This window comes from Platichthys flesus, chromosome 20 (assembly GCF_949316205.1).
Source record: "Platichthys flesus chromosome 20, fPlaFle2.1, whole genome shotgun sequence".
In the NCBI taxonomy this organism is placed as follows: domain Eukaryota; kingdom Metazoa; phylum Chordata; class Actinopteri; order Pleuronectiformes; family Pleuronectidae; genus Platichthys; species Platichthys flesus.
In genome coordinates this window covers 14,145,021-14,171,739 of record NC_084964.1, presented here as the reverse complement: position 1 = coordinate 14,171,739, position 26,719 = coordinate 14,145,021, and the positions used below count along the sequence as shown (strand labels likewise).

Below are 26,719 nucleotides of genomic sequence, written 5' to 3'. Positions count from 1 at the left end.
TGAGAAATCCCATTGGGGGCGCTGAAGCTGGCACCAATTCAGAGTTTCGAAAAAAAAATATGTTCAGATGTGGAGGTTAAATCTGAGCTCAATTTGGTTTTAATATTAGTAGTATTGGTATATAGTCTTTAAGGGCTTCCAATCAAACTTTTTATCCTGGTTGGCTTGATTTCTTTTGAAAAAAATGTGCTAAAGTTCAGTCAGTAACCCACAACATGTGACAAAACTGTGCGTGTTTTCGTTTTTGAGTTCATAGCATCGTGTTTATCCTCTCCTCCTTTTTTCCTGAAAGCTGTTTCCCTTTCCTCAGCAGTGCTTGACACAACCTGCACGGATGCATTGGAACTTTTCTGTGAGTCACTTTTTTTTGGGGGGGAGCCGTGAGTCGCACACATGCTCATTAGTACTTTATTTCAACCCCTTGCTCACAATAAAGGTCATGCATTGAGCTTAAGGCAGGACAGTGACAGCGATGTTCAAACAGGGACCTTGCTGGTCCTGGCATCTGTCGCCTGCAATCGGAGGGCGCGAACAGAGTCACAGGACTAACAGGCTAGCATCTGTCCCACAACCAGAGAGGAGGAGAGGGGCGGGGGCACTCGGCTGCCTGGTGGTTAGGAACTGTCAGGCTGAGTTTCATGACAACCGGTAGCACTCCAAAAATGAAAATGCAAACATAATTTCCATGTCAGGCCGCATAAGGCCCCGCTCGGTGCGTCTGCCGCACTGTGTCGACAGCAGCTCCGGAGCTCGGCTCCAGCTCAGCCGGCCGGGGCGACGCTCACAGCACACAACCCTGGAAGACATGTGGAGGGGTGGAAACGCCCAGAGATGCTCGACTATACACAACACGGCCCTTGATCAAGAGGCTTTCGCTAAAACTGTGTGACAGACTACAATGTTTCCAGCAAATTGTATTAACGCCGTGCAGATGCAGACACATTCTTCGTGCCTCCTGCAATATATCAGAGCAACTCAACACGGCCTCCGGCTTGAAAGGGCACTCGCACTTGAATTAAGGAGGAATCTCCATTCAGCCAATTCCAATATGATCCAGCACTTTTCTGTTGTCCTTTATTCCTCTAATTTAATCCAGATCTACAATATTCTTGGAATTCTGTTGCACAACTCAAACAAAATCAATAGACTAGAGAACCCACAGTTTTGCCTGCGGCGCTGATTGTGACACTGGTTTGTGAACCCGATGCGTTTTTCTGTTTTTAGAGATTTTAGAGTCAGTGGTTGTTCAAGCGTTTGATCCTAATTTAATATAAACAGTACATTAACCTCAATATCTGGAGATATCCTCAGAAAATCCCCTCAGGTGCTCTTTAGACTTCTATTTTAATTAATTGAGTGTCAGTAGCGTTTACACATACAAATATCTTAAATCCAATCATGTTCACCCGTCTCTGGAGGCGCACACAGAGCAAACGTTTCTTTATCTTTATCACTCTCCAGTGACGTCATTATAACGCACAGCTCTGCATTTCTTTAGCGCTTCAGCTTTAAAAGCTGATAATGTTGATGAGGTCACTGGAGTTTTCACACTCTGCTAAATTGTTGATGACCCAATTTGAGCTAAAGGTCAGTTTGAATTCACATTCTCCGAAAAGCACCAGCGGAGCAGTCACCCAGCATGCCTCACCACAGCTTCCAGTCACCTCCCAGAGCACGGCACAGGACCAGGAGCACCAGCTGACGGACAACAGTGAAGAAGCTGAAGCAACAACTACACCCATGACAGTGACGACACGGCTGCGAGAGCCAGACAGCGCACGGTGCACGGTTAACACAGTGCATGTTGCACAACACTAAAGGGCACATGTCAATGGCGACAACTTACAGGCACGTAATGCGGTTGAGCAATCATTAACAGAGACAGCAGAGAGTGGGATGTCGTGTTGAGAGGAGTCCACGTTACAACGCACATTAACCGGCATGCACGAGCAGCCCCGCTCTGCTGAGCGCCCGCAATCAAAACAGCATGCCAGTCTTATTTTCTTGTAGGCGGCCATCTTGGCTACAGTCAGGGGTTCAGACAAGAGGAGAGGGAGAGCAGGTTAACGTCGAGGGTCGTTCTGGAGAGAAGTGGACAAAGGAGGGACAGGGCACAGAGGACGGCTGCTGCTGCTGCTGGGATGCACAAGGTTCACTTTGACTCGACAGCGGGTGAATGTCAGATTGGGAATTTGGGTGATTTCTGGGACAAGTGTGGGAAATATCACGAGGTCAAAAGGTCATGAGGTTTTGGGGGTAGACATCTGAGGGTGGGGTTGGGTTGAGTGTGGGTCCTAAATGTCTTCAACAGGAAAAGAAACAATAACTCATAACATGTCCTCACCTCAGCTGAACATGACCCTCAATGCTTTCTTTTACTCCATAATGGGGTCATGTGCTGTATTTGATACTATGACTCTTTCTCTTCTTCCAGTGTCTCTACTAAAAAACTAGCTCTCTGGGCTTCTAGATGAATCTCAAGAAAACTAAAACCAGTTGAAACACTGGTGTGACACTGAGTGAAACCATTAATCATGTAACAAGTATCCTACACAACTGCTATTTGTTCCAAAAATATCCTTGATCTCAGACCTAGGGCCTTTCCAGCTGTGCTCCTCATGCAAGGATATTGTGTTTGTCGAAGGATTACGGTGACACCTGGTGGTGATCTGGAGTATTACTAACTATTTATTTTAGCATTTTTCGAAATAAGAGGAGAAAAGGTTATGTAGGTAATTTACACTCAACTCTCTATCCCTTTGTCTCTTTTTTGTCTTTCCCGAAAATTGCTCTTTTTAGTCGAACGTTGTTTTTTTTTGTCAAATTGAAAGATGTGCACGTGACAACCAGGGGACCAGGCAGCATCAACCGTTATACATGCAACATTTACAGTACACACTCAGGCTTTGATTTCAGAGGAATCAATCCCCACTACTCACAATATATCACTTTAAAGTGATGTTTTTTTTTTTTTTAAATGGGCAAATTCCCAAGCAGCAGGAAAAGAATGCATCAAATGTTAAAGATTAATTATTAACTGTAAAGGTTAAGGTGAAACACACTGTAGGAGAAGAGACAGAACAAGGGAATGAAACACGATGGGTTTTGATGTCTACAGACACACGATCCATCCAGGTACCAGGTCACGGTGTCTGTGAACGCCTGCTCAAATCACAACATTATCAGTGAACTGTAACAGCACAGACACACATTATAAAACAACAGAAAACAAAGCACACAACATACAAAAGATTTACATTAAGACTGAATTCACATAAATGGGAATAGCTTGGAAAAGAGAAGATGTCATAAATGCTAAATAATCAACTTAAATTGCAGAGATTGTAAATTAAATGTGGTGAAAAAAATAAATAAAGAGTTAGTTTACTCAAATCCCCAAAAGCTAGAGTTATATTTCTAAATTTCAGCAAATAAAACCAAAACTATAGCACAACTAGATATTACTGTTAAGCTGTGTTTTGTTATTTGGGTGAACTGACTATTGATGTCATAAAGATAAATATAAATCTTTTTTCGTTCTTGTGAGGGGAACTCAGACTGAACCTGTTCGTTGACCCTGTGACCTTCCTTCCTGCACAAAACTTACAAATGCTCTGGGAATGAATGTAGATGAGCTCAAACAGTCTTAATGTGTTGATGTGAGGTCACTTACATTTCTTGCATCCACATTTCTTTATTCTTTTGGGATCAGATATGTCGTCGTGGCAGGATTTACAGTAAAACAACGCCCTGAGGAGCAAAACAAGAAACCCTGTGAGACATCTCCACATGGCTCAGAAGCAGGAGAATTAACTGTTTATTTTTTCAATTACATTAATTCTTAAGTGAATTATGCTTATTTTATTCTATTATAAGTATTAATAATTAGAAAAAGGAGTTAGGCAAGATTCAGGCATTTGTCAGTATGTGAGGGGAGATGCCTGTTAAGCCGTTCTATGGAAGCCCAGTGAGGTTAAATTATATTTTGTTACATCACATGTTCGTGCAGTGAGGGCATGAGTCTCTAATCCTAAACTATAACACATTTGAATTGTGCGTTACCTCTTTACTTCTTTGGCATCGCTGGCGATGAAGAAGCCCAAGGTTCCCTCCTGCATTTTCACGTGGTTCCCAGGGTTGATCAGAGTGCTGCGAGGATTCACAGACCAAACACGTCAGAGTGGGAAGTTACTGAGTTTGCAGTGATTGGTTTCTCACTCATCTGGCAGCTTGGTCTCTGTTTATTAAATGAAGTCGATGAAGGCTGCGACACTTCAGACAGAGTCAAATGAGCATCGGTGCGTTCAAACAAGCCCTGGTGTGTGTTTAAAGAAACCAACGGCCAACCTCCACCGTTCATTCGTCAGGACGGAGTCGTAAAGACCAGTGATGTTTGTGAACAAACCAATTTACACACCAATTTAGCCCCGTCAGTAAAGAGCCCTGTGTTTGCGGTCAAACAGAGAGACGCCGGTTCATCACTGAGAGTAAATACGGACGGCAAACACATCTGTGTAGCCACGTTTCTGCATCCGTGAAATGCAATGACAAGGATCCACCGTGAGCATCTGCACTCACCTGCTTTCTCTTATGTCAGACTTGTACTCGATAGCGATCAGCAGCAGCTTCAGCTTCACGTAGCAGAGTCTGCAAAAGAGAACAACGACAGTTACATCTCCAGCTAAACCCTCTGTACTTTCAGAAGATCACCTGATTCATACTTCTGAGGCTAAATATACATGTTTCCTGAGTGATGCACATTTTGTGAATCAACTTAACTTCTAGAAATCCAATTGTGTAAAATATGAATCACTGTAATTTGTAATTTTATACATAAATATGTTTTTTCAAGAAAACTGAGAAATTAGTCTTCTCTCTTCTTGAAATAAGTAAAATAAAATAAACAATTCAAGGGAGGCTTAAAAACAAAGAAAATGAAATCATTATCGTGTGTCTTTCAAGAAGCTGTTTGCTTCACTATCTCAGTTCTAACTCATCATTTAAAACATTCAAGCTACTAAAAAGACTTAAAAAACTTTGAATCGGTTGAATCTGGGAAACACCAAAAAACAAATGATGTTTTTATGCACTCACTCGCAAATAACAGGGAAAGACAAGCCCACGAAGGCACTGGACAGGTACTCAGTGTACATCTCATTAGCCACGCCCTCCAGGTAATACTTCTGCCACGTGTCCTCCTCGATCTGGGACAGAGATTAGAAGAAATGTGTCGTTACAACAAATACTGGAAGCAAATTGTCATTCATCTCCACCCACTCACCAGATGCTGGAGGCCTCATCCGGGATAATCATTAGTTTCTACTCAGCCCATTCTAATGTAAACACAAATGTGAACACAGACTGATGCAGCTGCAGCTACCTTGATGAAGGACCTCATGGAGAACAGGTTGGCCAGCATGGTGGAGAGCCCCTGAGCCAGGCAGCTCTGAGCGATGAAGCCCAGTTTGAGCTCTGCGAGGCAAATGGCGTCGTCGCCCTCCTTCCAGGTCCAGCTGGGGATGTTCAGCAGGTGGGCCTAAGAGGAGCAGAGCGGGAAACAGGAAGTTATGTGGTTGTTTGACAAAAATGAAACTGTAAACTCTTATTAAGCTCATTTCTAACATGATTTCTAAGACGTTAAAAACCAACTAAAGAAAAATTGAGGATTTAAGTGGAATTAACGGACTGTACCAACCTTATTGTGGTACTGCAACATCTGAGTGATTATTCTGATCTTTGGATGGTAGTTCTTGATGGAAATAACCCTGGAAGAGACGCAACAAACTCAGAACATGTCTTCTAATGTCAATCCTCAACTTTTTCCTCTTCTTTTTAATTATGTCATTTATAAACACAAGTTGAAGTAACAGTTCAAGATCATTTAAAATTTGTGTTTGAGGCAGTGGAGTTGGGGAGATGGTAAACTGGGGCCACAGAGGAAAGCACGTGTTCAGAATTATTACTCTGACGGTCTGTGGCATATTACAAGGGAAGGTAATCCTCACAATAATCCTCACCCTGACCCTTCAGGGGTTCCGTAGAAACTCAGTTTTGTCATCTGTGATTGTGCTATAAGGGAGTTCTGCCAATTTCATTCCCTCTGCTTAGAAAACCATTTTATTTTTGCAAAAGCTTCAACACAATTGAACAGAATTGGCCTGAGGGTGAAAAGCAAACAAAACAAAACAAGAGTAAAACATCAATGTTGAGGAAGCCCCTGTGGTTTTACCTCATGATGTTGGACGCATCCTCAGCATCGGGGTCAGCGCAGTATTTGTTGGCTAAGATCAAACAGGCGTCAGCAGATTCGATCTAAAAACAAAAATCACACACAGGAAACACAATGAGTAACACAAATCAATACAAACAACAGTGTTGTGCAGTTTAAAGACACCACAACGGTGGAGTTTCTCCTCGGAGCTGCGTTACCTTCACTCTGGCCAGGTCGTGTGGGTTCAGGACCGACCCTTGGTAAAACTCCACTTGGGTGAAGTGTCGCTTGAACAAGGCTTCCAGCTCAAGATTAGGGGAGATACTGAGCGACAAAAAGAGAGAGAGTCTTAACCTGGAGGAGAACTGCTGTTTCCAATCTGCTAAATATGGGATGTTTGCTGTTTTCTACTCACTTATGAAGAAAAACAATTTCTACATTGACATCATCCCTGTCCTTGTGTAGGAAGTCTTTTAGAAAGTTGGACACACTCTCCAGTGTTATATGACCACAGACCACGATGTGCCTGGAAAACGAGGCGCAGAACAACAATGAAGCTCAAGGTGGAATGAAGAAAATGGGCGACAAACAAACACAGAAAACGTTTCTTCGTCTTTGTCCTGGAATAAAAATAAAAAACAAGGTAACCCTGACAGGAGAGGGACGTGACGGGAATGAAAAATAATCTGCACTGTTGTGTTCAGGTGATTGATTTGAATTCTGTGAGGGAGAAATGATTAAAAATGGTGGAACAGGACGAGGACGTTTCGTGTTCCTGCTGTGACCAGCGGGCGGCTGAGTGACGGGGTCAGAGAGCAGCGTGGATTTCAGTGTCAGATTATAAAGGATCAGAGTTTACTCAGATGGAGATTATGAAAGCAGCACACAGTGTATCTTCATAAACACGCATCGCAGATCCTTTAGGAACACACTTTAGATTCATTTATTTTTATTATCAATAGTATATCTTTATTGTTTAATAGTAGATTTCAGGCGTTTACTCAGGTAAATGTTGGGTGTGGGTGAAATGCTTCGGAGCTGGAGGCCTTACTGTGTCTTCATGGCTTTAATCTACAATAAATGCATCAGAATCAGTTTTCATTTTGCACCTCCTGTTTCTGTCATTTCCAAAAACTAATGACAAATGACAACAGGTAAAGACAACAGGAAGAAGAGACAGGGAAATAGTAAGATTAGGCTAATAATTCAGTCTAGTTGAGAAAAATGGCTAAAGTAGAAAAAAAAATATTTAGCTTTGATATTTAAATAGGAGCCAAATGGAGAACTGCTTCTTCAGAATGTGTACATTTCTTATACTACTTCAAATCAAATGGACAAGAATGACTTTTTAAAAACAACAACAAAAGAAGCAGATTTGACAATGATTCCTACATAATGACTTATTTCTTCAGGACTAACTAAACAATCACAAGTAACAATAAGAGCGTGCTACAATAAGCCGTATTTTGTTTGGAGGTATCTGTTCAGAAAACAGCTTCAGAGCTCGGGACACGAGTTCACATGTCACTGACACGTTAAAGGAATAGTTTGACATTTTGGGAAATACAATTATTTGATTTCTTGCCGAGAAGATCGACGTCACACTCGTGTCTGTACGTTAAGTGGGGAGCTGGAGCCAGGAGGGAGCAAACGTCGGTCAGCAGGGGGCGCTATGTACACAAATAGACCCAAATCACATATGTCTGTTTTTCTTCTTCCATGTAATAATATGAAGAAAACATCACATATAAAAAGTTTTGACCATGCTGAGAAAACTGGCTCCTGGCTCCAGCTCTGTACTTGAGAAAGAGAAAGTGAATACATGTATTTCTTAAAATGTCGATCCATTCCTTTAGAATATATATTTTTTTTAAGTCCTAAGGGTGTAGGTCAGACTGAAGACAAAGGCCAGGAATGTTCAGAAGCAAAGCGTGAAAAGAAAAAAATAAGTTTTTCCAGCAGAGAAAAACTGAATAGTAAAAAGAAATCAGCATGAAGCAAGCAGTGACAATTTAGTGTTGAGTGTCATCATTTATCTGACTCATATACACTTTATATGAGTTTATGAAGAACATTATTTCATTCTTATTTTATCATGTTTTATTGCCATCTTGAACGCTTATTATTTATCACAAATTAACGCCTGATGTGTATTCTAAACCACTGACTTAAATAATTACTATTATTTATCTATTATTACTATTACCATCAAAAAACACAGGTACACAAACTGATTTAACTCAGAATACTTTGTGTGTATTTGATCCATAACAAGGGAAATCCTCATTGTGGTTCTGTGAATATATATAGAAAAATTCACAGAGCACGTTTTGTTATCACTTTTTTATCAGCTTTTTTATTATATACATTTGTATTATATCTTTTATAAGTTATAGTTTATTTTGGTGCATTATTTATGCTTCCTTAGTGATTCACAAATTCAGATGTGGATGGTTGAATTGAGATTATTGGTCGTGTGCGTGATGCAGACACTAGATTTACAAACCCTAAACTAAACAGACACAGATGAGTACAGACCATCACCACAATCAAACACGAAGGATTCTCTCTCAGTGAGTTACTGTCACACACTCACTCTCTTAAACCACACCTTCACAGTTGTGTTTCAAAGTTTAACGGCTGCTGCACTTCAGTGCTAAGAGTAGAAACTCTGGATGTAAGCATAGCAACAAATATCCTAGTTTATCATTTGTTGTATAGATAAACTTAGACTGTTGTTAAATAGTTTTTCAGCTTTAAAATGATCATGTTCAGTGACAGTTACCCACTATGGCCTCACTCTCAGCTGTGGTTTAATCGAATTTCAATCAAGAAAGTATTGTATATATTAGTAGTACGGATACCTAATATCACAGTGAGATAATCCTTCGTGCCACTTTAAAAATGAAAGTACATTTATATGATGACACCGAAAATATGTTTTATCAAGTAATTTTTGTCTGTTTTTAAAACAAGTGAAAAAATATGACAGTGAAAATGTCACAATTTTTTTTTTTTTTTTACTGAAAACATGTCAAAATAATTTTCACTTGTTTCACATGATTAAAACGTTCGGGACTCGATAACAGACAAAGATCACTTATTATTATATTTTTTGCAGTGTAAAAGCAAACGTTGATTCATGGCGAGCAGTGATGGCACCTTGCACATTTACAAAAAACAGCGGCAGCAATACACAACGGTAATTCCACATTAATCATGGCCAAGTTCTTCAGTCACAGTGTGACTTCAGTGTTAATCGAGATCGATGCATCTCAGACTGTACGTCACCTCTTTATGAGAGGGCCACTTTAAGTCACACACAACCACACCATTCAACGTTTTCTCCGCTGGACTTACTTTCTGCCTCTGGTCGAGTTATAACTCCCTCCATATTTCTTCCGATTAAGGATGAGAGCGGCAATTTCTGGCACGTAGCGAGCAAACATGGCCTACATGCATGAAAAAGAAAAAGAAAAGTGCATGCAGAGAAGGTTCTACTGCTTTGGAGGCAGTAGAGCCTCCTGGAATACTTACTTTCTCCCATTAACCGCACTATAGGAACCACCATATTTCTTTCGGTTTCCTATTAACTCTATGATTTCAGGGACGTAGCTCGCAAACATGGCCTAAGGAGAAGATAGGAGACAGAAGAGGAGACTAAAAAAAAAATAGGCAAAGAAGAGCAGGTCTTCTTATTTGTGCTTTAAAGAAATTTAAAGTGGAACACTAGTGTATGTGCTGGAGCAATATTTATATTCACATGTTAACAGGAAGATGGATAAAGCTGCAGGTCATTCAGATTAGCCATTGACTTTGTGTAGCCGGAGGTTGTTTTACAGTTTACAGAAAAGGTGTGAAAATGAAAAAAAAATGAAATTATAAAGCCAATATTTACGGATATTGGAAGAATAAAGGAGAAAATGACGGCTGATGAGTGGTGTGTCGATCTGTGGCAGAAAAGAAATGATAGAAAATCAAAGAGAAGCCTTATGTGCCATGTTTCGCCCAACAAAAACAAGTGAGGTCGATTCAAAAAGCACAGCCTATCGGACGGACAACATTAAAACTGAAACTCACAATCAAATATTTTGTGTAAAATAAAAGCACCTCAAAATGTTGATATTCACTATTTCCAGACTAACTTTACTATTGCTTTAGTTCATTTACAGCCTGTTATATTATACTGCAGATGCCCATGATGAAAATAAACTACAAGAAAAAGATATAAGGTGTTTATATCGGTCTTGTTTGCCACTTCCACACAGCTGGACTTTGTAGTAAGACTTGAATTGTGTCCTTTTAGATAAACGTTATTTTCAATCATCTAAAAGATTGTGAATTACACTTTGGCTTTTCAAAGAGATATACAATTATAACACTTTTACACTCTTTATATAATATCTCACCATGCTGTTCTATTTGATAGTCAGACTAATTCTTTATTAAAGCAACCTCTCTATGACCTTTATCAATCAGGTGACCTCAGATCTGTGGTAAATCCCACAAACATGTTTTTCTGTTGGATTAATTTATCACGTTATCCTGCAGAGATGTCTCTAGATATTGCGGGTGAGATTCAGTAATGTTGTTCCGTCCTTAAAGCCGCGCTGTGATAAATCCTCCTTGTTTCATTGTGTTTGTTGGAAAAGAGGGTGGGGGTGGGGGGGCAGGAGGGTGCAGCCACCTGAAACCGCAATACCTCATAGTTAATAACAGAAATGAATGTGTGACAAAAATGAAACTTCAGCATCATATACCTGAGTAAATGCTGCGGTATTCTAAACAAATCATACAATAATGACATGCGACATACTGTGGTGAGGTGGTGCGCCACAAAAACACCTAAACAACAGGTGGAGAGCGTCCCGGCAACTAATCGTCCCAAAGAGAGTCAACACCCGGCAGAGGGCGGTGATTGGTTGGAGGACTGTAAGCAGCAATAGGTAATGAGAGTTTTTTTTACCAATCCACCGAGGATGAAGAAGACCATGAACAGGCGGCCGAGGGTGGTCTTTGCATAAACGTCTCCGTATCCCACAGTGGACATTGTGACCATGAGCAAGTAGACGCATTCCCAGTAGGAGAGGGCCTGGGAATTTTGGAAATTTTCCCAAGGATCCCCTGAGTTTTCCACCTGGAACAGAAGTTGGAGAGTTACACAACTGCAAATCAGATTGACTTTTTCCCTGCGATGCAGTACAGAGTAAAATTACCGGGTATTTGCGGTAATAGATTCATTAACTCACCAAGTGAATGAAGCCGGCCGCGGTCAGCCATGTGCTAATGAAGATTGAACACAGGTTCACCAGCTTTATTGAGTTGCTATTTAAAAAAAGAAGCCGGAACAACAAAGTTTGAGGTTTTAGTTCTAACACTGATATTCACATATTGTTCAAAGATGTCAAAACGAGTCATTCAACTGAATTATAGAGAATCTTAGATGCATCAGAACAGATCATATACGTTTTACAGAAATTATTAAGGGCCAAAGTAGCATGCAACATAAAACAGTTTTTTAAAACAAGCACATCTACTTGATTTACATAATTTCCTCCTAATTGACACATATGGGATTATCGTGCCATGTTTTTATTGTTGTAGTTATTAAGGTAACACACGGCTCTATTTACGCTTCAGCTCTGTCAATTGTATTTGTATTATTTTACTCCTTTAATTAAAGATTTTATAAAGATTTATACTTACTTATTTATACTTATTTAACCTCTGTCACTCTCTTCACCACTTTATTCTTCTCTTTTATTTTGCTTGAAAATGGTTTTAAACTCTGCTTTCTGATTTTAAAATGATGTATTTTCATTTTGTCTCTATGTTTTTATTAATGTCCCTGAACAGCCTCTTGAATGTACCTGCTGTCGTACTCACGTTTCCATTTACTTTCCACCAATCACATTGAAACCAAAACATCACACATTCATTTTCTGGCTATGTATTCGGTCTAGATATGTGCCCGGTCCTTTGTAGTAATTACCACAGAACACTATGTTCCTGTGTGACCTCTGTCCTCCTCTACTTTGTGCCTTTCACCTCCATCCGAGGGAACGAGCGCAGAGATTATTCTAAAGCATTTTGTTGCACTATAAGCTCTCCCTGACATCTGTGCAAAAAATAAAAAAGATTTAACTCTAAGCAGACCGGAGAGCTGTTTTTGTTCATGCACATAACAAAACCGGCTGCAGTAGGATGAGGAGTAAACTTTAAACTTGCAAAGGCTCTCCAATATATTAACCTCATCATAGTAAAGCGCTCTTACAGTGATGAATAGAGCCTCAAGCGAAACATTGCAAATTAAGATTAATCTTAAACTTTAACGTGTTTATATTTATGTGTCAACTGCACATGCACCACACGTCACACTGCCACACAAACCCACGAGTGAACAAGTGATATTAAATATCCAAACACTTACCTCGTTTTGAGTATATTCAAAAACTGTAAAATCTCTGAGAACTGTATCAACCTTAAGGCCCTTAAAAATCTCAAGCCTGCGAGAGGGGGGAAAAAAGACCACAAAGAAATTAGCATATATGATTAATAAGAAAAACGGATAATCATCAACAGCGAGGAGCATCGTACCTGTCATACTTTCTTCTATGTTTATCAGCTTAATGTTGATTAATAAAATAAACTCAGACTGATCAGAAGTTAATTTATAATAAAAGAAACGATAAATAAAAACAAGCTCTCACTCCTGGATCTCTCTTCCTCTAATCTCTCTGTTTTAATCTCAGGAGCCTCCGGTGTCTACCTGTTTCTTTCCTGCCGGATAAAATATCTCTGAACGTGGACGAGATGAAAACCTGGATTAAAGTGAAGACAGGTGGAAGCTGTCACGGGCAAATTGAACTAGTAAACAGTTGTGACGTCAAATCCGAAATTTGAGAGGAAGAGGGGGAAAATGGAGCCAATTGCCAAGACTTCAAGGACGAAATAACAGCGATAAATCCAGCAGCCGCAACACGAACCAGAGGGTCTGTATCGACCAACGTTAAAGCAACTCATACATTTAATTTATAACCATTTCACTGCCACAGTCGTCCAATTCAACATCTACAAAAGTAGCCCCGTCAAGCAGAATAACCCATGTTCTCTGTTGTGTTTCAGTATTTGGGTGCAGTGCAGTAAACAACCTGGTAAATGAAAGTTCCCACTGTAGTTTAAAAGCCACATGATTCATGGTTGAATATAAAAAGCTGTATCCACTGCAGAGTCGTTGCAACAATTAAAAGCCTCCTCGGCCAGGAGTGGGCCATCCAGTCAAATCCATCCCCACATGCATTAATCGTGCAGATGAATTTCCCTGCTCGGGAACACTGGTGCCAAGAGACACAAATCAAAGACGTTACGGGCAGGCATTCAGATAAAATATATTTATATATATAAATAATCTTTTTGGGGAATGCTGTGCTTCGCCAAATCGTTTAGATTTTTTTCATTTCGAGTGAGCGCTTGCCAGCTGGGGATCATAATACGGATCAAATCCTGAACCTGAACCTGCTCCAGCTGACACACAGCGTCCAAAGAGTTCTGGATGTGCCAGCGCTTAGCTTTGGGGGAGATTTCCCCCCCGATTGTTCCCACATCCTGCAGGTCTTACCCCAGTAGGAGATTACACGGAAGCATGCACACAAGCTATGGCAGATGCCGCCCTGGTCCTCTTTGTCGCTGGCCTGCCCGTGGGCCATCCTGACCCGGTAGCCCTTCTGGAAGAGCTCCCCAGTCGACTTCTTCCGCCTCCTCGGGTTGATCACAGTCTGAGTGTGTGTGCCTCCGTCGGGCGCCCTGTACACCAACATCTTGGTGGGAATCATGGCTAGAAATTTCTCGCCAAATTTTCCAAAGTAAAGTCCAGAATCTGCTTCACATCCCACTCTCTACGCGTCTGCATCTACGTTGACACATGCCACAGAAAACAAATGTGATCCTCCTCCAAAGAGAAAAAAACGATTCTCCTCAGACCTTGATGGTGATCCACTGCGTTCAGTGAGCTTAAAGCAAACCCTTTTCCCATCAGGATATTAGAGCGTAAGCTCCTTTAGGATTCATCCAGAGAAAGGAAGAGGCCAGACCGCGAGTCTGTCCATCAGCTGGCTTCTCAGTGTAACCCACATCTCATCCCTGCAACCCTGCAACTGCTCCTGTCCAACCAAATTTCATTCTGTCATCTTAGACAAGAACAGCGCATGTGTCTGTGATCTCGTGTTTACAGCAGGAAACAAAGTGATGTGAAAGGCCGGCAAAGCCCTGTGCGGAAAAATGAGGAGCTTTGGCAACTGTTGGGTTTTTCTGTGGATTTAGTGATTCTGCAATAATCCTTCAATTAATCACAGCTGATGTAACAACTGCTATTGTATCTGACATGAAAACCAAATGTGCAGCACGAAACACGTACAAGACGATATTTATTTATAGAAAAGCATGTATGTGATGTTATTATATATTCCAGTAATAATCTTGAAATCATTTTTTTCAAACTAGTGATACCAAGGTTTGCTTTTGATGACATGCTTCTTGAAGTTAAAAATGCATCTTTGTGATGAGTTTGACCCCAAACAACAGAAAACAAAGGCAATGAAACGTTGTAAAGTGACAGTGATGCAGAATCTCCACAGAGCTGCACATCCCCTCTACATGAACAATAATACCATGAGAGGAGCAATTTCCCCTCTGTCCACTAGGTGACACCAACAGCCATCACTTCCTCCGAGTCACTGTTGTGACAGCAGGACTCACGGAGCATCAGCTCAGGGAACAAACACATTATGTAACTGTTCTTATCAAGATGTCACGGTGTCACAGTCAGACTTTGGAGCCGAGCTTGATCAGCCCTGTCAGAGGAGCTGGTGGCTCCTCAGCTGACGAGAGAAGAGATCGCAGCAAGAAGACCAGAACAAAACCAAGATCCTGTTTAATCCTCTGATTCCTCTGAGACCTCTCCGAGTGATGAGCTTCACACTTTCAGTAGATTGACTCTTTTCACTTCTATTCTATCTCCCAACAAAGCCTGTTTCCTTATTTTCTCAATCAGAGCAGGATTTCATTTGAGCTGGAAAGACCTGCAGCACAACCACCACACTACCTACAACACACCCACTACCACATGTGCCTGTGGAGATCAGCCATGTAATATTCAATCATGCTGGAAAGTTTAAGGAGTCGGGGGTTGCCCACGTAAGTCACCGCAAAACACCAACAAGTTCCCGCTTTGCAGCTTTAGTGACTGAGGTCATCTACAAGTGTTCGACCACGGCTGTTACACACAGTGATTCCACCAGGTGGCACCACAGCCTGCTGGGAAATTTGAAGCTCAAGCTCAGAAGATCCACTGAACAGTTCTTGGGTGAGTGAAGGGGGAGCCGCCTTACCGAGCCAGCTCCTGTTCAGGTACACCGACACGAACACCGGAGGCACCGTGAAGAAGTCCACCACCGAGTTCACCTCCAGCCAGAACCACAGCTTGTCGTTGGCAGCGATGAACTGGGGAGACAAGGAAGAGGTAAGGAACAACGAACTCCATTCATATAAAACAAAGGTGCACAGTGCTTTAAGAGGAAGATAAGGAAAAGTCATAAACGGGTAAATAATCAGTAAAGTTAAGCTTTTGCAAAGATACATGTTTGATTAAGGGATTTGAAGTTTAATGTTCAAAGTTCAATGGCAGTAAATTCCATCATGTGGAGGCTCTGGCGGAAAGGGCTTGGCCGGCCTATGTTACGAGGTGAGACCTGGGAGTAACCAGCAGGGCTCCAGTGTTAGAGAGGTACCAGTGAAATCTGATCTTTCTTTCGCCACTAATGCTCAAACTGTACAAACATTGAAATTGTACATATCTAACGTTCATACATATCATATCTATTGTTTATACTATTTACATACTGTTGCCTATTTTATGGGGGCATTAAACCCCAATTCTCATTCTGATAATCCAGAAAGATATTCGGGGGCAAGGTCGTTTGAGGTCTTATAGGTGAGCTATGACATTTTAAAATAAAATGAACAGGAAGCAAGTGTAGGGAGGAAAGCTCAGAAGATTCCTTTTTTTTCCCCAGTAACACAATATGAGAAGCAGCATTTTGTACATGGAAAAGACGATGGAGGGAGATCTGGCTGCTGTATCGAAAGTGAGATTCAAGAGATAAGAGCAGGAATCAGCTACTTCGGTTGGACTTACGCGGAGGCCGAAGTACAGCAGGAAGAACACGTTGAACGCCATGTCGATCTGCAGCGTGAAGTCCTTGTAGAAGTTGTGACAGGACTCAATGGGACTGTTGGAGACAGAGACACAGCGAGTTCATGTCTAAAGAAAGAAGTGACAGTCAAGTGAGCAAAGTGTTGGTAACATTTTCACACCGTGAAATAAGTGAATATGTTTTTAGAGACAAATAAAGTATGAAAAGATGCATTCTTCTTTTCCCTGAAAGTGCATTTTGTAAGATTCCCAAAAAGAGGAGAATCTAACGTGTTCAAAAGTGCAATATTTTTCCAATGTTGTTCTGTTGAGGAAGGACATGCATTCATTGCCACACAAGCATTGAGTCGTGGAGACGCTTGATTAACCCTTAAATAACTGCAAAACAACGTGTGATGTATTGCATCATGAAATCTGCTCTGTTTTCCTCTCAGGCCGGAGTTTCCCATCTCATCCACAGCACTTCAGTTCAATGTGAAGCGGGATCGAGCGGCAGAGTGGCAGACGCAGTGGTTTAAGGGTTAAGTGCATGCAGGGTTCATGTCTTCAGGCAGCCAAAGCAAATGCAGTGAAGTCTCACCCTCAAAACGCTCGTATCTGGCACCAAGAATTCAAATAAAGAGAAATGATTAACCATGTGGATGTGAGTGTAATAAGTTAGAATGATTGTTTAGTAAAAATTCACATCCCGGAAGCTGCTGGAGACAAACAGTTAGTTGGTTAGTGTCCAGCCCTGAGCTGTTAATAGAGATGTGACTTTTTTCTGCAGTAGATTTGAAACAGAGTTATTATTTAAACAGCCCTGTGATACAACGGAGACCTGTAGCTGTACGACGCCCATCGCCCCCAGCCGGGATAAGCTCCAGCTGCCCCCCACGACCATTAAAGAATAAATGGTGTAGATGATAGATGGATCATATCCAAAATCTAAATATAAGCTCATCATGAAAATATTCAAACCAGCAGGTTAGAGGGAAATACATTATTACTGGAACAGGAAGAGTTTGAATGCTTTTGTGTTGCAGAACTATTCTACAATCTTTGCTTTTATTCTCATCAATAAGTTGAGAGTTTGACTTTATTTATTTTTCCAAATACAATAATCTGAAAAGACAAAATGACTCTGCAGTTCACAGACGTGTGATTTCTAACAATACGATGATATGAACCCATCTTGTTTCCTTTTGAGAGGTCACGGGATCAAAAACCTTTTGATCCATGGCCCTAAGGTCACTGGGGATGGATTTCTTTCTGATGTCCACTTCCTGTTTCTCTGCAGCGTGTTAGAGTTGCACGTCACTCTCACCTTGTTTGTTTTCCCTCTGCAGTGTTAGTTTTATTCCACCTGTACGATCCCTTCAACAGCTTCACTGATGCACACAACAACACTCAGCAGTCACAATCTCCCCTCTGCTGTTTAATACCCCTTGGATTAAAAGCAAATTGCTTTTGTTATGTAAAAAAAATCTAACTAATAACTCCCTCTGATAAAATTCTGTCCTGGTGCAGTTCACGAGGTGACATTAAAATACTTAGGGGGGGGATTATTCTGAATGTGATGCACAGCAGCGGTGTCGGATTCCATGTTTTAATCGGTAGAAGCCTCATTCAAACAAACATTACTTTAGTATATCATATAAATATGTGAAGATTTGACACATCTCAAATTTCTTAAAGGGAACTTTAAAAGGTGGATTATCAATATTTTGGGGGAATTTACTGAGTTACGTAGACTTTCAATGACAAAGGAACAAGATTTAGTTTGAATAGATGTTTATAGAAAGACTGTATTTTATATTGCTATAGTTTTATTTCTTACACTATTCTTCTGTATTTGTGTGTTTAAATAGTAAACAATATATTTTTATACTTTGGACTAAACTGAAAGATTAGTACATTATTAAGGCTCCTTGTGTTTTTTCTTGGATTTGGCTTCCTTGTAGATTTATATACTGTTTATAAATAAAAATAAAAAGTAAATGTCAGATTTATAGATAAGATAATATCCTAGATAAGTTTGTGCTGGCAATGACTTGTAATAGATAAGGATGGTTTAGAAGGTGCTAAACAAACAAGGTCAATAGAAACAAAATAAAAAGAACCTGGTGTTTTTGGATCCTGCTCATGGGAAGAAGGAAACTATTATTCACCAAGAGGACGTTGTCTTGTTTTGGAAAAAGCGTTTTCAAACCACAGCGGCTGATTAGTTTGGTTTTGGTCTGCTTCCTTTTTCTAACTAGGCTGGGTGAGTGATTGCATCAGATCGTTTTACACATTCATCTTTCTTTAATCTGCTTAATAACAACTGAAAATCCTCACCAGTCTTCCTTGTGTAACCTCTAAAAATAGTCGTGGCGCGTTGGTTAGTTCTGCCCTCATTCACCGTGATGAGACCTCAGCTCTGTAAATCCCTGTCACAGCAGGGTGACCGAGCGGAGACAGACCTGCAGAGCCTCATAATGAAGTTCCAATGGGTCTGGTTTGGAAGAGCTAAGCCTGTTATGGATCACAGACCCGCTCTGGTCCACAGTAGCACCGCTGATTCTCCTCCTCATTAGTTTCAGAGTCACATCAAACAGGATCGACCAGCTCCTTTACAACGTCTGGTTTCCTATTCTCAATCATTCTTTATGTTTCAAGACGAGCAAGAGTTGTGCACAAATTATTTCTCATACTTAAGTAGCCAATCAGCATCGTCTTTACTTAAACGTTTTTATAATCAGCATAATTACACCGACAAATGATCAAATGACTCTGAGTTATTTCAAATGGGTTGTTCCAGTTCCAGTACAAATTAAAAAGGTTAATTTTTAAACCTCTTTCGGCACACGATTTTTCCCACAGCTATGTTGTTATGTTAAAGGTGGATGTGTAAAAAATAATATCAACTGACGAGATGGTGATATGTCAAGGTTTTGTTTTAAATAGTCAGTTATATGTTTAAGATGATTATGTGACAGAAGGTAAGTTTGTTGTTGTTGTTAGCTTTTTCTGGTGATTTCTGCCCCCTAGTGGGAAAAAAATAACAACATATTTTTAAATATTTATAATAATATTTTGTGCGACAGACACAACTCATGAATCCTGAGTCTCAGCTCTGCTTTAACGCTGATGAAGCAAAGAGGAGTGTGGCATGCTCCGTGTTCATCCTCACTTACAAATAACCGCACACAACAGAAGTCCCAGAGGACGTTTCATCATCACTGGGCAGCTCGTAGATCAGTGAATGTGTTGAAGTCTCTCTCTCTCGGTCTCTCTGTTGCTTTGAACCGGGTCGGTCTGCCCGTCACAGAACTGCCTCGACAGCCCCACAGGACTAATTACAGGAAGGGCTGGATCTCTTACAGTCGGCTGCCACTTACAGGGACACCAGAGAACCGCTAACTGGCTGCTCTTTGGCTTTAAGTCCTGAGTTTGTTGGGTCGAAAGGCAGTGAGAAAATCCTGTTTGAATAACAGAAAGGCCTTGATGAGACGGATTAATAACAGGTTGTCGTGGGATGAAGGTGAAGATCAGCGTGAACGGCAGCTGTGGAATCCTCCCCGGAAGCGTAACGATTCCCCGTCTTGTGTGTGAAAAGGTTAAAGAGAGGGGTCAAAGGTCGTCCTTCATCAGGTGACAGGGCGCTGTGATGAGCATGTTTTTGAGAACAGGAGGCCCCAGATGGCAGCGGCGGGGCTGTAACTCTACCTGAGCTTGTCCAGATAATGAAATGAGATCATGCTCGCAAACCACATCAGAGCGTGCCGAGCCCTCAGCTGGATGCGGTCTTATGAAATAACCTGAGCGCTTACCGCCAGGACCACACGGCCAGATTACACCAGTTTATGGCCCATTTTCCCATCTCTTGACTCCCTGTGGGCTTTGATAAAAGCTTTTATCCCAGCGGTGTTTTTTGTCTTTAATGGCACATCCTGTACAAACACCAGCCGGCTGCAGTTACAGCCCACTGTGGCACACGGAGCTAAAGGGTCTTCCGCTTCCTCTAATTTGATGAGCGATGGTGATTGTGTTGGACAGGAACTTTGGTCTTTCCTGCTTGTGTGAGCCTGTTCCCCCATTACACAGAATAAGCATGTTTCATCGGTGGCTATAAGGAAAGAGCCGTTCACCTGGAATAAAACATCCAGCATATTTGAGGATTTATATAGGAACCAGTTAGCAGCTGAAGTTTTTGAGGCATAAATGTCTGAAACACATGTTATTCTTTTAATCTTTAAATTCCAATTTTTACCAAGAAGCAAGAATTGGAAAAATAACCTAATACCAATGGCATAATTACTACCTTTTTATATTTATACATTAATTAATTATAATACCTTGTGCTTTTTAATGAAAGATCTGTAAACTTTAAGCTAAACGACTCAGAGGACTCGTACAGGACATTTTGAATCCTCACTTTCATCCATCTTCAGACCTGTTGTTACCTTTGCCAACGCAGAAACAGGTGCTAGTTTGGAAACTAGGAGTCATAATAGCATCACAATGATTTAACTAATAAGTTAGTCAAAATTGTACTTACTCAGAGGAATCTATGAAGTATATTACAAGCGCTCCAATGCTGAGAGCAAATACGAGGACCACCTGTAAAAGAGGAAAAACAAAGAAAGACGAATTTTATTATAAAAATGATCTGCACTTCATTCCAAAACTTCATTCAAGTTACAGAGTGAACATAATGTAAGAATAACAAGTGCATGAAGGGGAAATTATAAAATATTAAGCATATTAGAAAAATTTAAATCAAAAAATGTATAGAGGGTGAAGATTTTATAAAATGCAAATGCAGAAAATTAAACAGCAACAATTAATAATCCAGTAAATCGTATTTTTAAGCGGACATCACCCTATTTGTAGAATTAATTCATTAGTTGATTGACAAATGAATCTATAGATAAATTGATGGAACACAGCTCTAAATCTTATGTTCTGCAGCTGAACTGTTTCATGGCGTGTGGCCAACGTTTAATGTCTATTAATGAGCAATTATGGACCTGGGCAGGTCCTGTCAGTCTGTTCTGACTGTGGAGCAGCAGTGTCACAGTTACTGTAAATCTACACCTAAACAAACACACCCAGCTCAGCTCCGCGTGTAAATTGGCAGTGGGGGGGGGGGGGGGGGGAGTGGGCGAGGTGACAGGAGGCTTTCACAGACACAAACAAGGAGGCTGAGGCTTCGGTGGCCTGATAATAAAAACCTGCGCATCGCTTTCGACTCTGAGCCCTGGAGTAAGCTGAGAGACGTTCAGAGCAGACGGGGGGGGGGGACAATAAAACATGAGATCCAGGCGTGTTGGCGCACAAAGCAAAGAGTCGTCGGGTGACAGCTCTGACACCGAGAGAGCTGGGGTGAAACTTAATCAATGCCGCTAATGCCACAGCAAATCAGACTGAAGTGTAAATACAAACAGAGGAATCAGCATGGGGAGCATTTCCCTTTGAGTTCGACACAGCAGAGATGGAGCTGGAAGATTTTGCAGAAATGGAGGACAGAGGATGCAAATCTCTGTTCCCTAACTAGAGCACACTTCTCTTTACAAAGTAGGTTAGCCACATGAGTTTATATTTCACATTTTGCAGGGCAGCTGTGACAAAACACACTTTCTGCCATTTGGTTGAGAGAAGACCTAGATCTCTTTTTTATTCTAACAACTTAATATGATTGTACATATTATTGTCCATTGATAGTTAGGAGTCCAAAAGCACAGCGGCTCATTAATGCCGTTGTGAAATGAGCGCCCTAATTTTCTCTTTTAAAAGCCGCAGCTAATGGATACCAGGCCTCGGGGAGAGCGTCACAGAAATAATATGAAGAGAAAAGGTTTAAGCCAGAAGATGTTTTACATCGTGATACACACCAGCTGGTTTCCTGCGACCCTACCTGGCTTGTCTGCTCAAAAATGACACAATGGCCGCCCTGAATAAGAAACCATAGGCCATCCATAATGAATGAGCTCAACCCAATTCATTTCCATGATGTGAAATTGTATTGTCAACCTGCAGCCAGCGATGGCTCCGTAATGACACAAAGCACTCGCATGCATTTTTAATCGAGGGATCCTCTTTGAACAGCAGGAAATCTCCTAATGCCTCTGACCAAACTGGGTTAGACATGGGAACAACGTTGGTGCAACACTGGAAAATGCAAATGTCGCCTTCAGAGGAAGATTCAGCGATGGCAGTAAATAAAACACGCTGGCTGGAACAAAGAGGGGGGGGCGCTCATGACTCTGTTTGTCGATGAGCAGACGCCGGCGCTCATCATTCATCTCCGTCACAGGAGAACGATGCATCACATCCGTACCTTCGATCTCATTCAGTCAGCCGCTGTTCATGGCTCCGCCCACACAGAGACACGGCTCGCTCAGAGTCACAGAGACGAGCGACCACGACACAGGTCGCTCACTTCAGGTTGATTCAAAGGGACTGATGAAATTACTGTGTTAAAGAGAAACGTATAAAGCTGTCTGCGATGAAAGTTCCTGGGTCGTCAGAGCAAGTCTCAAATGATTTTATAACCTGGCCTTCTCAAGAAGTCTAAACCTATTTAAGACCAAGTGCAAGTCGGGTTGAGACAAGTCAGAATCAAGTCTCGAGCTTTTTGAGGAAATTCCAGGTATTAATATCAAGTCTTTAAAACTAAGTCAAGGTTCAAGTCCAAAGTTTCCTGAAATAAGTTGCGCTTCAAGACAGATTGAGCAAGTTTTAAGTGATTTAAAACAAGTCCAAGTCAATTATCAAGCCTTAAGATTTTCTTAAACAAGCCTCAAGTCATTCAAGATAACTCCAAGTCAGTTGTCGAGTCAAATCAAGATAGTTCCAGAGTAGACTATGTGTTAACTGGACGACATAGGTTGATGTCTTTATTGCTTCAGGAATTTTCAGGTCAGATTTGTTTTTAATTCATTAAATAAATCTGTAAGGAGTCAAGTTTTATAGTCACATGATCGGAAGTCACTTCTTTCTAAAAAATCCCTAAATCCGAGGCAACAGTTTCCTCAGACTTCCTCTAGGTCCACTTTCACAAGAGCTGCTAACATCCCTGATGATCCTGTACAGCATGAGACTGTCCTTCTCCAACAGGTCTGAAGCTTTCATGAGTCGTACAGCAGACATCAGAAAACCCACTCATGCTCCTCCACTCTTACTGAAGAGTGACTCACCGTCCATCAATGTGAAAAAACTGACAGAGAAACAGCAAATTCACCTGGGCTCAAAAAGCACTTCTACTCCAACTCCCTGATATTACAAATTAGATTTATTCTGTTTTTGTGGATTATCATATTTGAAAATAACCTGAGGGCACAAAGGTCTTCTCGTAGAGATGAAGAGCAGTCCTTAAGATTCTACCAAAAATAATGCAGGTAAAAGACGATCAACATTAGTAGTTTAGTGAGATAACAGTGAGCGTAATGATCCGATGCTGCAGCGGCTCAGCTAAATAAAATCAGGCTCATTGATATTCAGTTAAGGTAGAAACATGTTTTCGAGATTCTGCAGTGGGTGGTTGTTTTGCTCCGTGAGCCGTGAGCATCTAAAAACAGGATTCAGAAGAAGCAGGGGTCAGTGTGTTCCATATTCCCTGAAAGCCTGCGCTCACTGTGGGATCAGAGCTGTCAGTGGTGGGATGCCAGGGATTCGTGTGTAGCAGTGGCCTGACCGTCTTTGTCCGGTGCCCAGTCTGAGCTCTGTTATCCCCTGTGTCACATCCAGATCGTGCATCTCTCAATTGAACTTAAAATGTCCAACGGGGCGTAAGTCCCTGACACGGTGTTCCTCATGGGTGACTCTCTGACCCGCAGCAGATTCCTCCAGGAACAGGGTGCTGCTTTCCAAAATAAAATGACCCTGAGGTCTGTCCTGGTGAATTCCAGCCAGCCCATCTGTCCGTCCTCAAAGGCCACATTGATTAACAAGTCATCTTAATGTGCCCAACGGAGGAGCAGAGATATATTCTGCACTTGTGTAGAGGAATTCACCATTTATTATATTGATTACAACACAAGTGAAGGTACATTTTCATTCTTTAGTATTTTTTGTAAATCAGCTCAATTTGAATCAAATGTTTTTTTTCTGAAAATGCAAATTGCTCTTTTTGTCAGCTGATGAATTCCATCCACATTTTGTTAATAGACAAGTCTGGTGGAAGGATCTGGCTTTGCCTGAGAATTACCAAATACATTCTGATGAAAATTAAGGAGTGGAACCATTGTTCTTTGACTAGAAACCATTGAGATTATCTGACCTCATCCTTTTATTGCTTTTATATTGCTGCAACAAGAGAATCCTGTGAAGGGTTGCTCAGCTCTTTGTATTTTAATCTAGTTCCTCTTTTGACAGGCTGTTACACCCTGCAATCACCCTCTCCATTAACATCACCACACAATCATTTAATGAGGTGCATTTTGATTTGATGTTTTGCTGTGCCTCCAATAGATTAGGTAGGGCAGTAAAAATACTTTGGTAATAACCTTTGATCGTAGGCGTCACTGTCTAAATTGTCACTGTCCAACTCGACTCTGTGTTCAGGGCTCTTGCACAGTTTATCCTTCGCTCAGGGTGATAGAAGCAAATTAGCATGTTCACTACAGGAGACAAAACACGCAGACACCGAATGAACACCCGAGACATTTGCGGTGTCGTTGGAGTTAAACTGCAGATGCTGCACAACTTCAGCTCTGCCAACCCCGAGCTACTGTCGACATAGTTCGACAGTTGACGGGCACTGATTGTAAAAGCAACGGGACAGATGTTGAATCCCACTGACCTTATTCTGACCTTTAGTAAATAAGTTACCTGGGAAGGAAGGAAGGAACAGGGGAGACAAATAAGGACTTCAGGACGCACCCAAAAACATCTCGGTACTGACTAGTTCCAGCTTCTTATCTGTAATATGTACTTATATGACTTAGACTGTTAATAATTCTGTGACAGAGACAAAGAGAATATCTCAGGGGCAAAATCTGCTCCTATACATCAGGGCCGTCCATCACCAAAAACCAAAAAGGCAGATATTCTGTTAGGGCTTGGAGACTGATTGACATGTCTTTTAATAATTTCAGGTATTTTAATATATGATGAACAGAGACCAGAGGGCATCTCAATCCAAGTAGGATTGAGCGACGCTAGTTAAAGGTAAATTTACAGCATCAACTCGAACAACAACCTCCTCATAAATGACTCAAATTGTATAATTACACCTGCAAATCTGGGCTCAACCTGTAAAATTTAATGATTTGCTCAGAAAAGAGACAGATTGATCCTTTACGACACAGCTGTGTCCCCGTTCGGCTCAGACCGGCGTTCACTGGCTGTGGCTGCGTGTGAACCGTGCTCCTGGCGACAGGTGAAAACCCAACATGCATACTAATGGCGTCTTGGATGGTTCTCCTAAAGCCCGGCACCCTCCTCAAGCATGATCTTAATATAACCTCTGCAGCATGTGTTTCGTAAACAGTCCACAGACTCATCTGAGAGGTTGGGATTTAACCAGTTCACATCACAGCTTCACTGTTTTCTGTGTCGTGTCCTTCAAGGTCACAGAAAGACCGACGCACATTTACAGTTTAAAGGTCAAAACGAGGTCATCTCAGAAACAGCATCAGTAATTTAACACCACTAATTATAACATAAGATTTAAATATTCAGAAATACATTTGACTAATAGTTACATTTTCCTTTTATTAGGATGTGATTTCAGGAAAATTCAGGTTTAAAGATTGACTTGTGTTCAGCTTTCATTTATCCTTTCACTTTAAACAGGAAGCTCTTGGAGTTTAAAGCGGCAGGAAACACTGTGCACACGCATGATGAACTATAATTATATTGTTAAATTTGAGTTAATGACTGTCATTCAGAATTATGGCTCATCATGAAAGTTGTAGAACTATTTACTGTCTCCTTCATCAGATGCGTGTGCAGCTTCATTCACAGAACCGTATTGAGATACACTACGTGAACACAATAAATTGAAGTCTCCGCTCAGCAGAAAGTGGGACATTACTCATCATCCGACGAGACAACAATGAGTGTTCATAACTGGGCGGCAGATACTGAACACAGCAGCAGAAGGATGATAAATAGTATACACTCCCCACACATGTGTGCTCATTGTGTGTCACTCCCAACACACCCGAGCTGCTTTGACAATCTGTTGGTGATTCACGACCGAGGCCAAGCTGAAGGACACCGAGCTGAGTCGGTGTCAGGCTGCTCGCTGCCGGATCACTGACCCGGTCGGGGTCCTTCCCCCAGGTTATGAAGGACATCAGACTGATGGGCAGCAGCAGAGGAGCAGC

The 26,719-nt window shown here is 41.3% G+C and overlaps 1 protein-coding gene and 1 long non-coding RNA gene across 6 annotated transcripts in view; one reads left to right on the top strand and one right to left on the bottom strand.

Annotated features, from left to right (window-relative positions):
- The window catches only part of LOC133976109 (calcium-activated potassium channel subunit alpha-1-like), a 66,794-nt gene that overhangs the window by 18,926 nt on the left and 21,149 nt on the right, over positions 1 to 26,719 (bottom strand). For 4 of the 5 annotated variants that reach the window (XM_062414209.1, XM_062414210.1, XM_062414206.1 and 1 more), the window contains exons 3-19: positions 20,944 to 21,005; positions 16,404 to 16,497; positions 15,598 to 15,709; positions 12,642 to 12,717; positions 11,461 to 11,536; positions 11,178 to 11,348; positions 9,749 to 9,840; positions 6,627 to 6,737; positions 6,430 to 6,535; positions 6,230 to 6,312; positions 5,696 to 5,765; positions 5,381 to 5,536; positions 5,095 to 5,204; positions 4,579 to 4,647; positions 4,063 to 4,149; positions 3,674 to 3,750; positions 1,847 to 2,023 (exon numbers count right to left, since the gene is read on the bottom strand). In XM_062414209.1, coding sequence (XP_062270193.1) covers positions 1,847 to 2,023; positions 3,674 to 3,750; positions 4,063 to 4,149; positions 4,579 to 4,647; positions 5,095 to 5,204; positions 5,381 to 5,536; positions 5,696 to 5,765; positions 6,230 to 6,312; positions 6,430 to 6,535; positions 6,627 to 6,737; positions 9,749 to 9,840; positions 11,178 to 11,348; positions 11,461 to 11,536; positions 12,642 to 12,717; positions 15,598 to 15,709; positions 16,404 to 16,497; positions 20,944 to 21,005 — 1,729 coding nt within the window. The remainder of the gene's footprint in view (positions 1 to 1,846; positions 2,024 to 3,673; positions 3,751 to 4,062; positions 4,150 to 4,578; positions 4,648 to 5,094; positions 5,205 to 5,380; positions 5,537 to 5,695; positions 5,766 to 6,229; positions 6,313 to 6,429; positions 6,536 to 6,626; positions 6,738 to 9,748; positions 9,841 to 11,177; positions 11,349 to 11,460; positions 11,537 to 12,641; positions 12,718 to 15,597; positions 15,710 to 16,403; positions 16,498 to 20,943; positions 21,006 to 26,719) is intronic. The other variant, XM_062414208.1, reaches the window with a different exon arrangement.
- Positions 15,593 to 17,055, top strand: LOC133976110 (uncharacterized). The gene is made up of 3 exons (XR_009924813.1): positions 15,593 to 15,728; positions 16,282 to 16,552; positions 16,856 to 17,055. It is a non-coding gene; the product is annotated as an uncharacterized LOC133976110 (long non-coding RNA).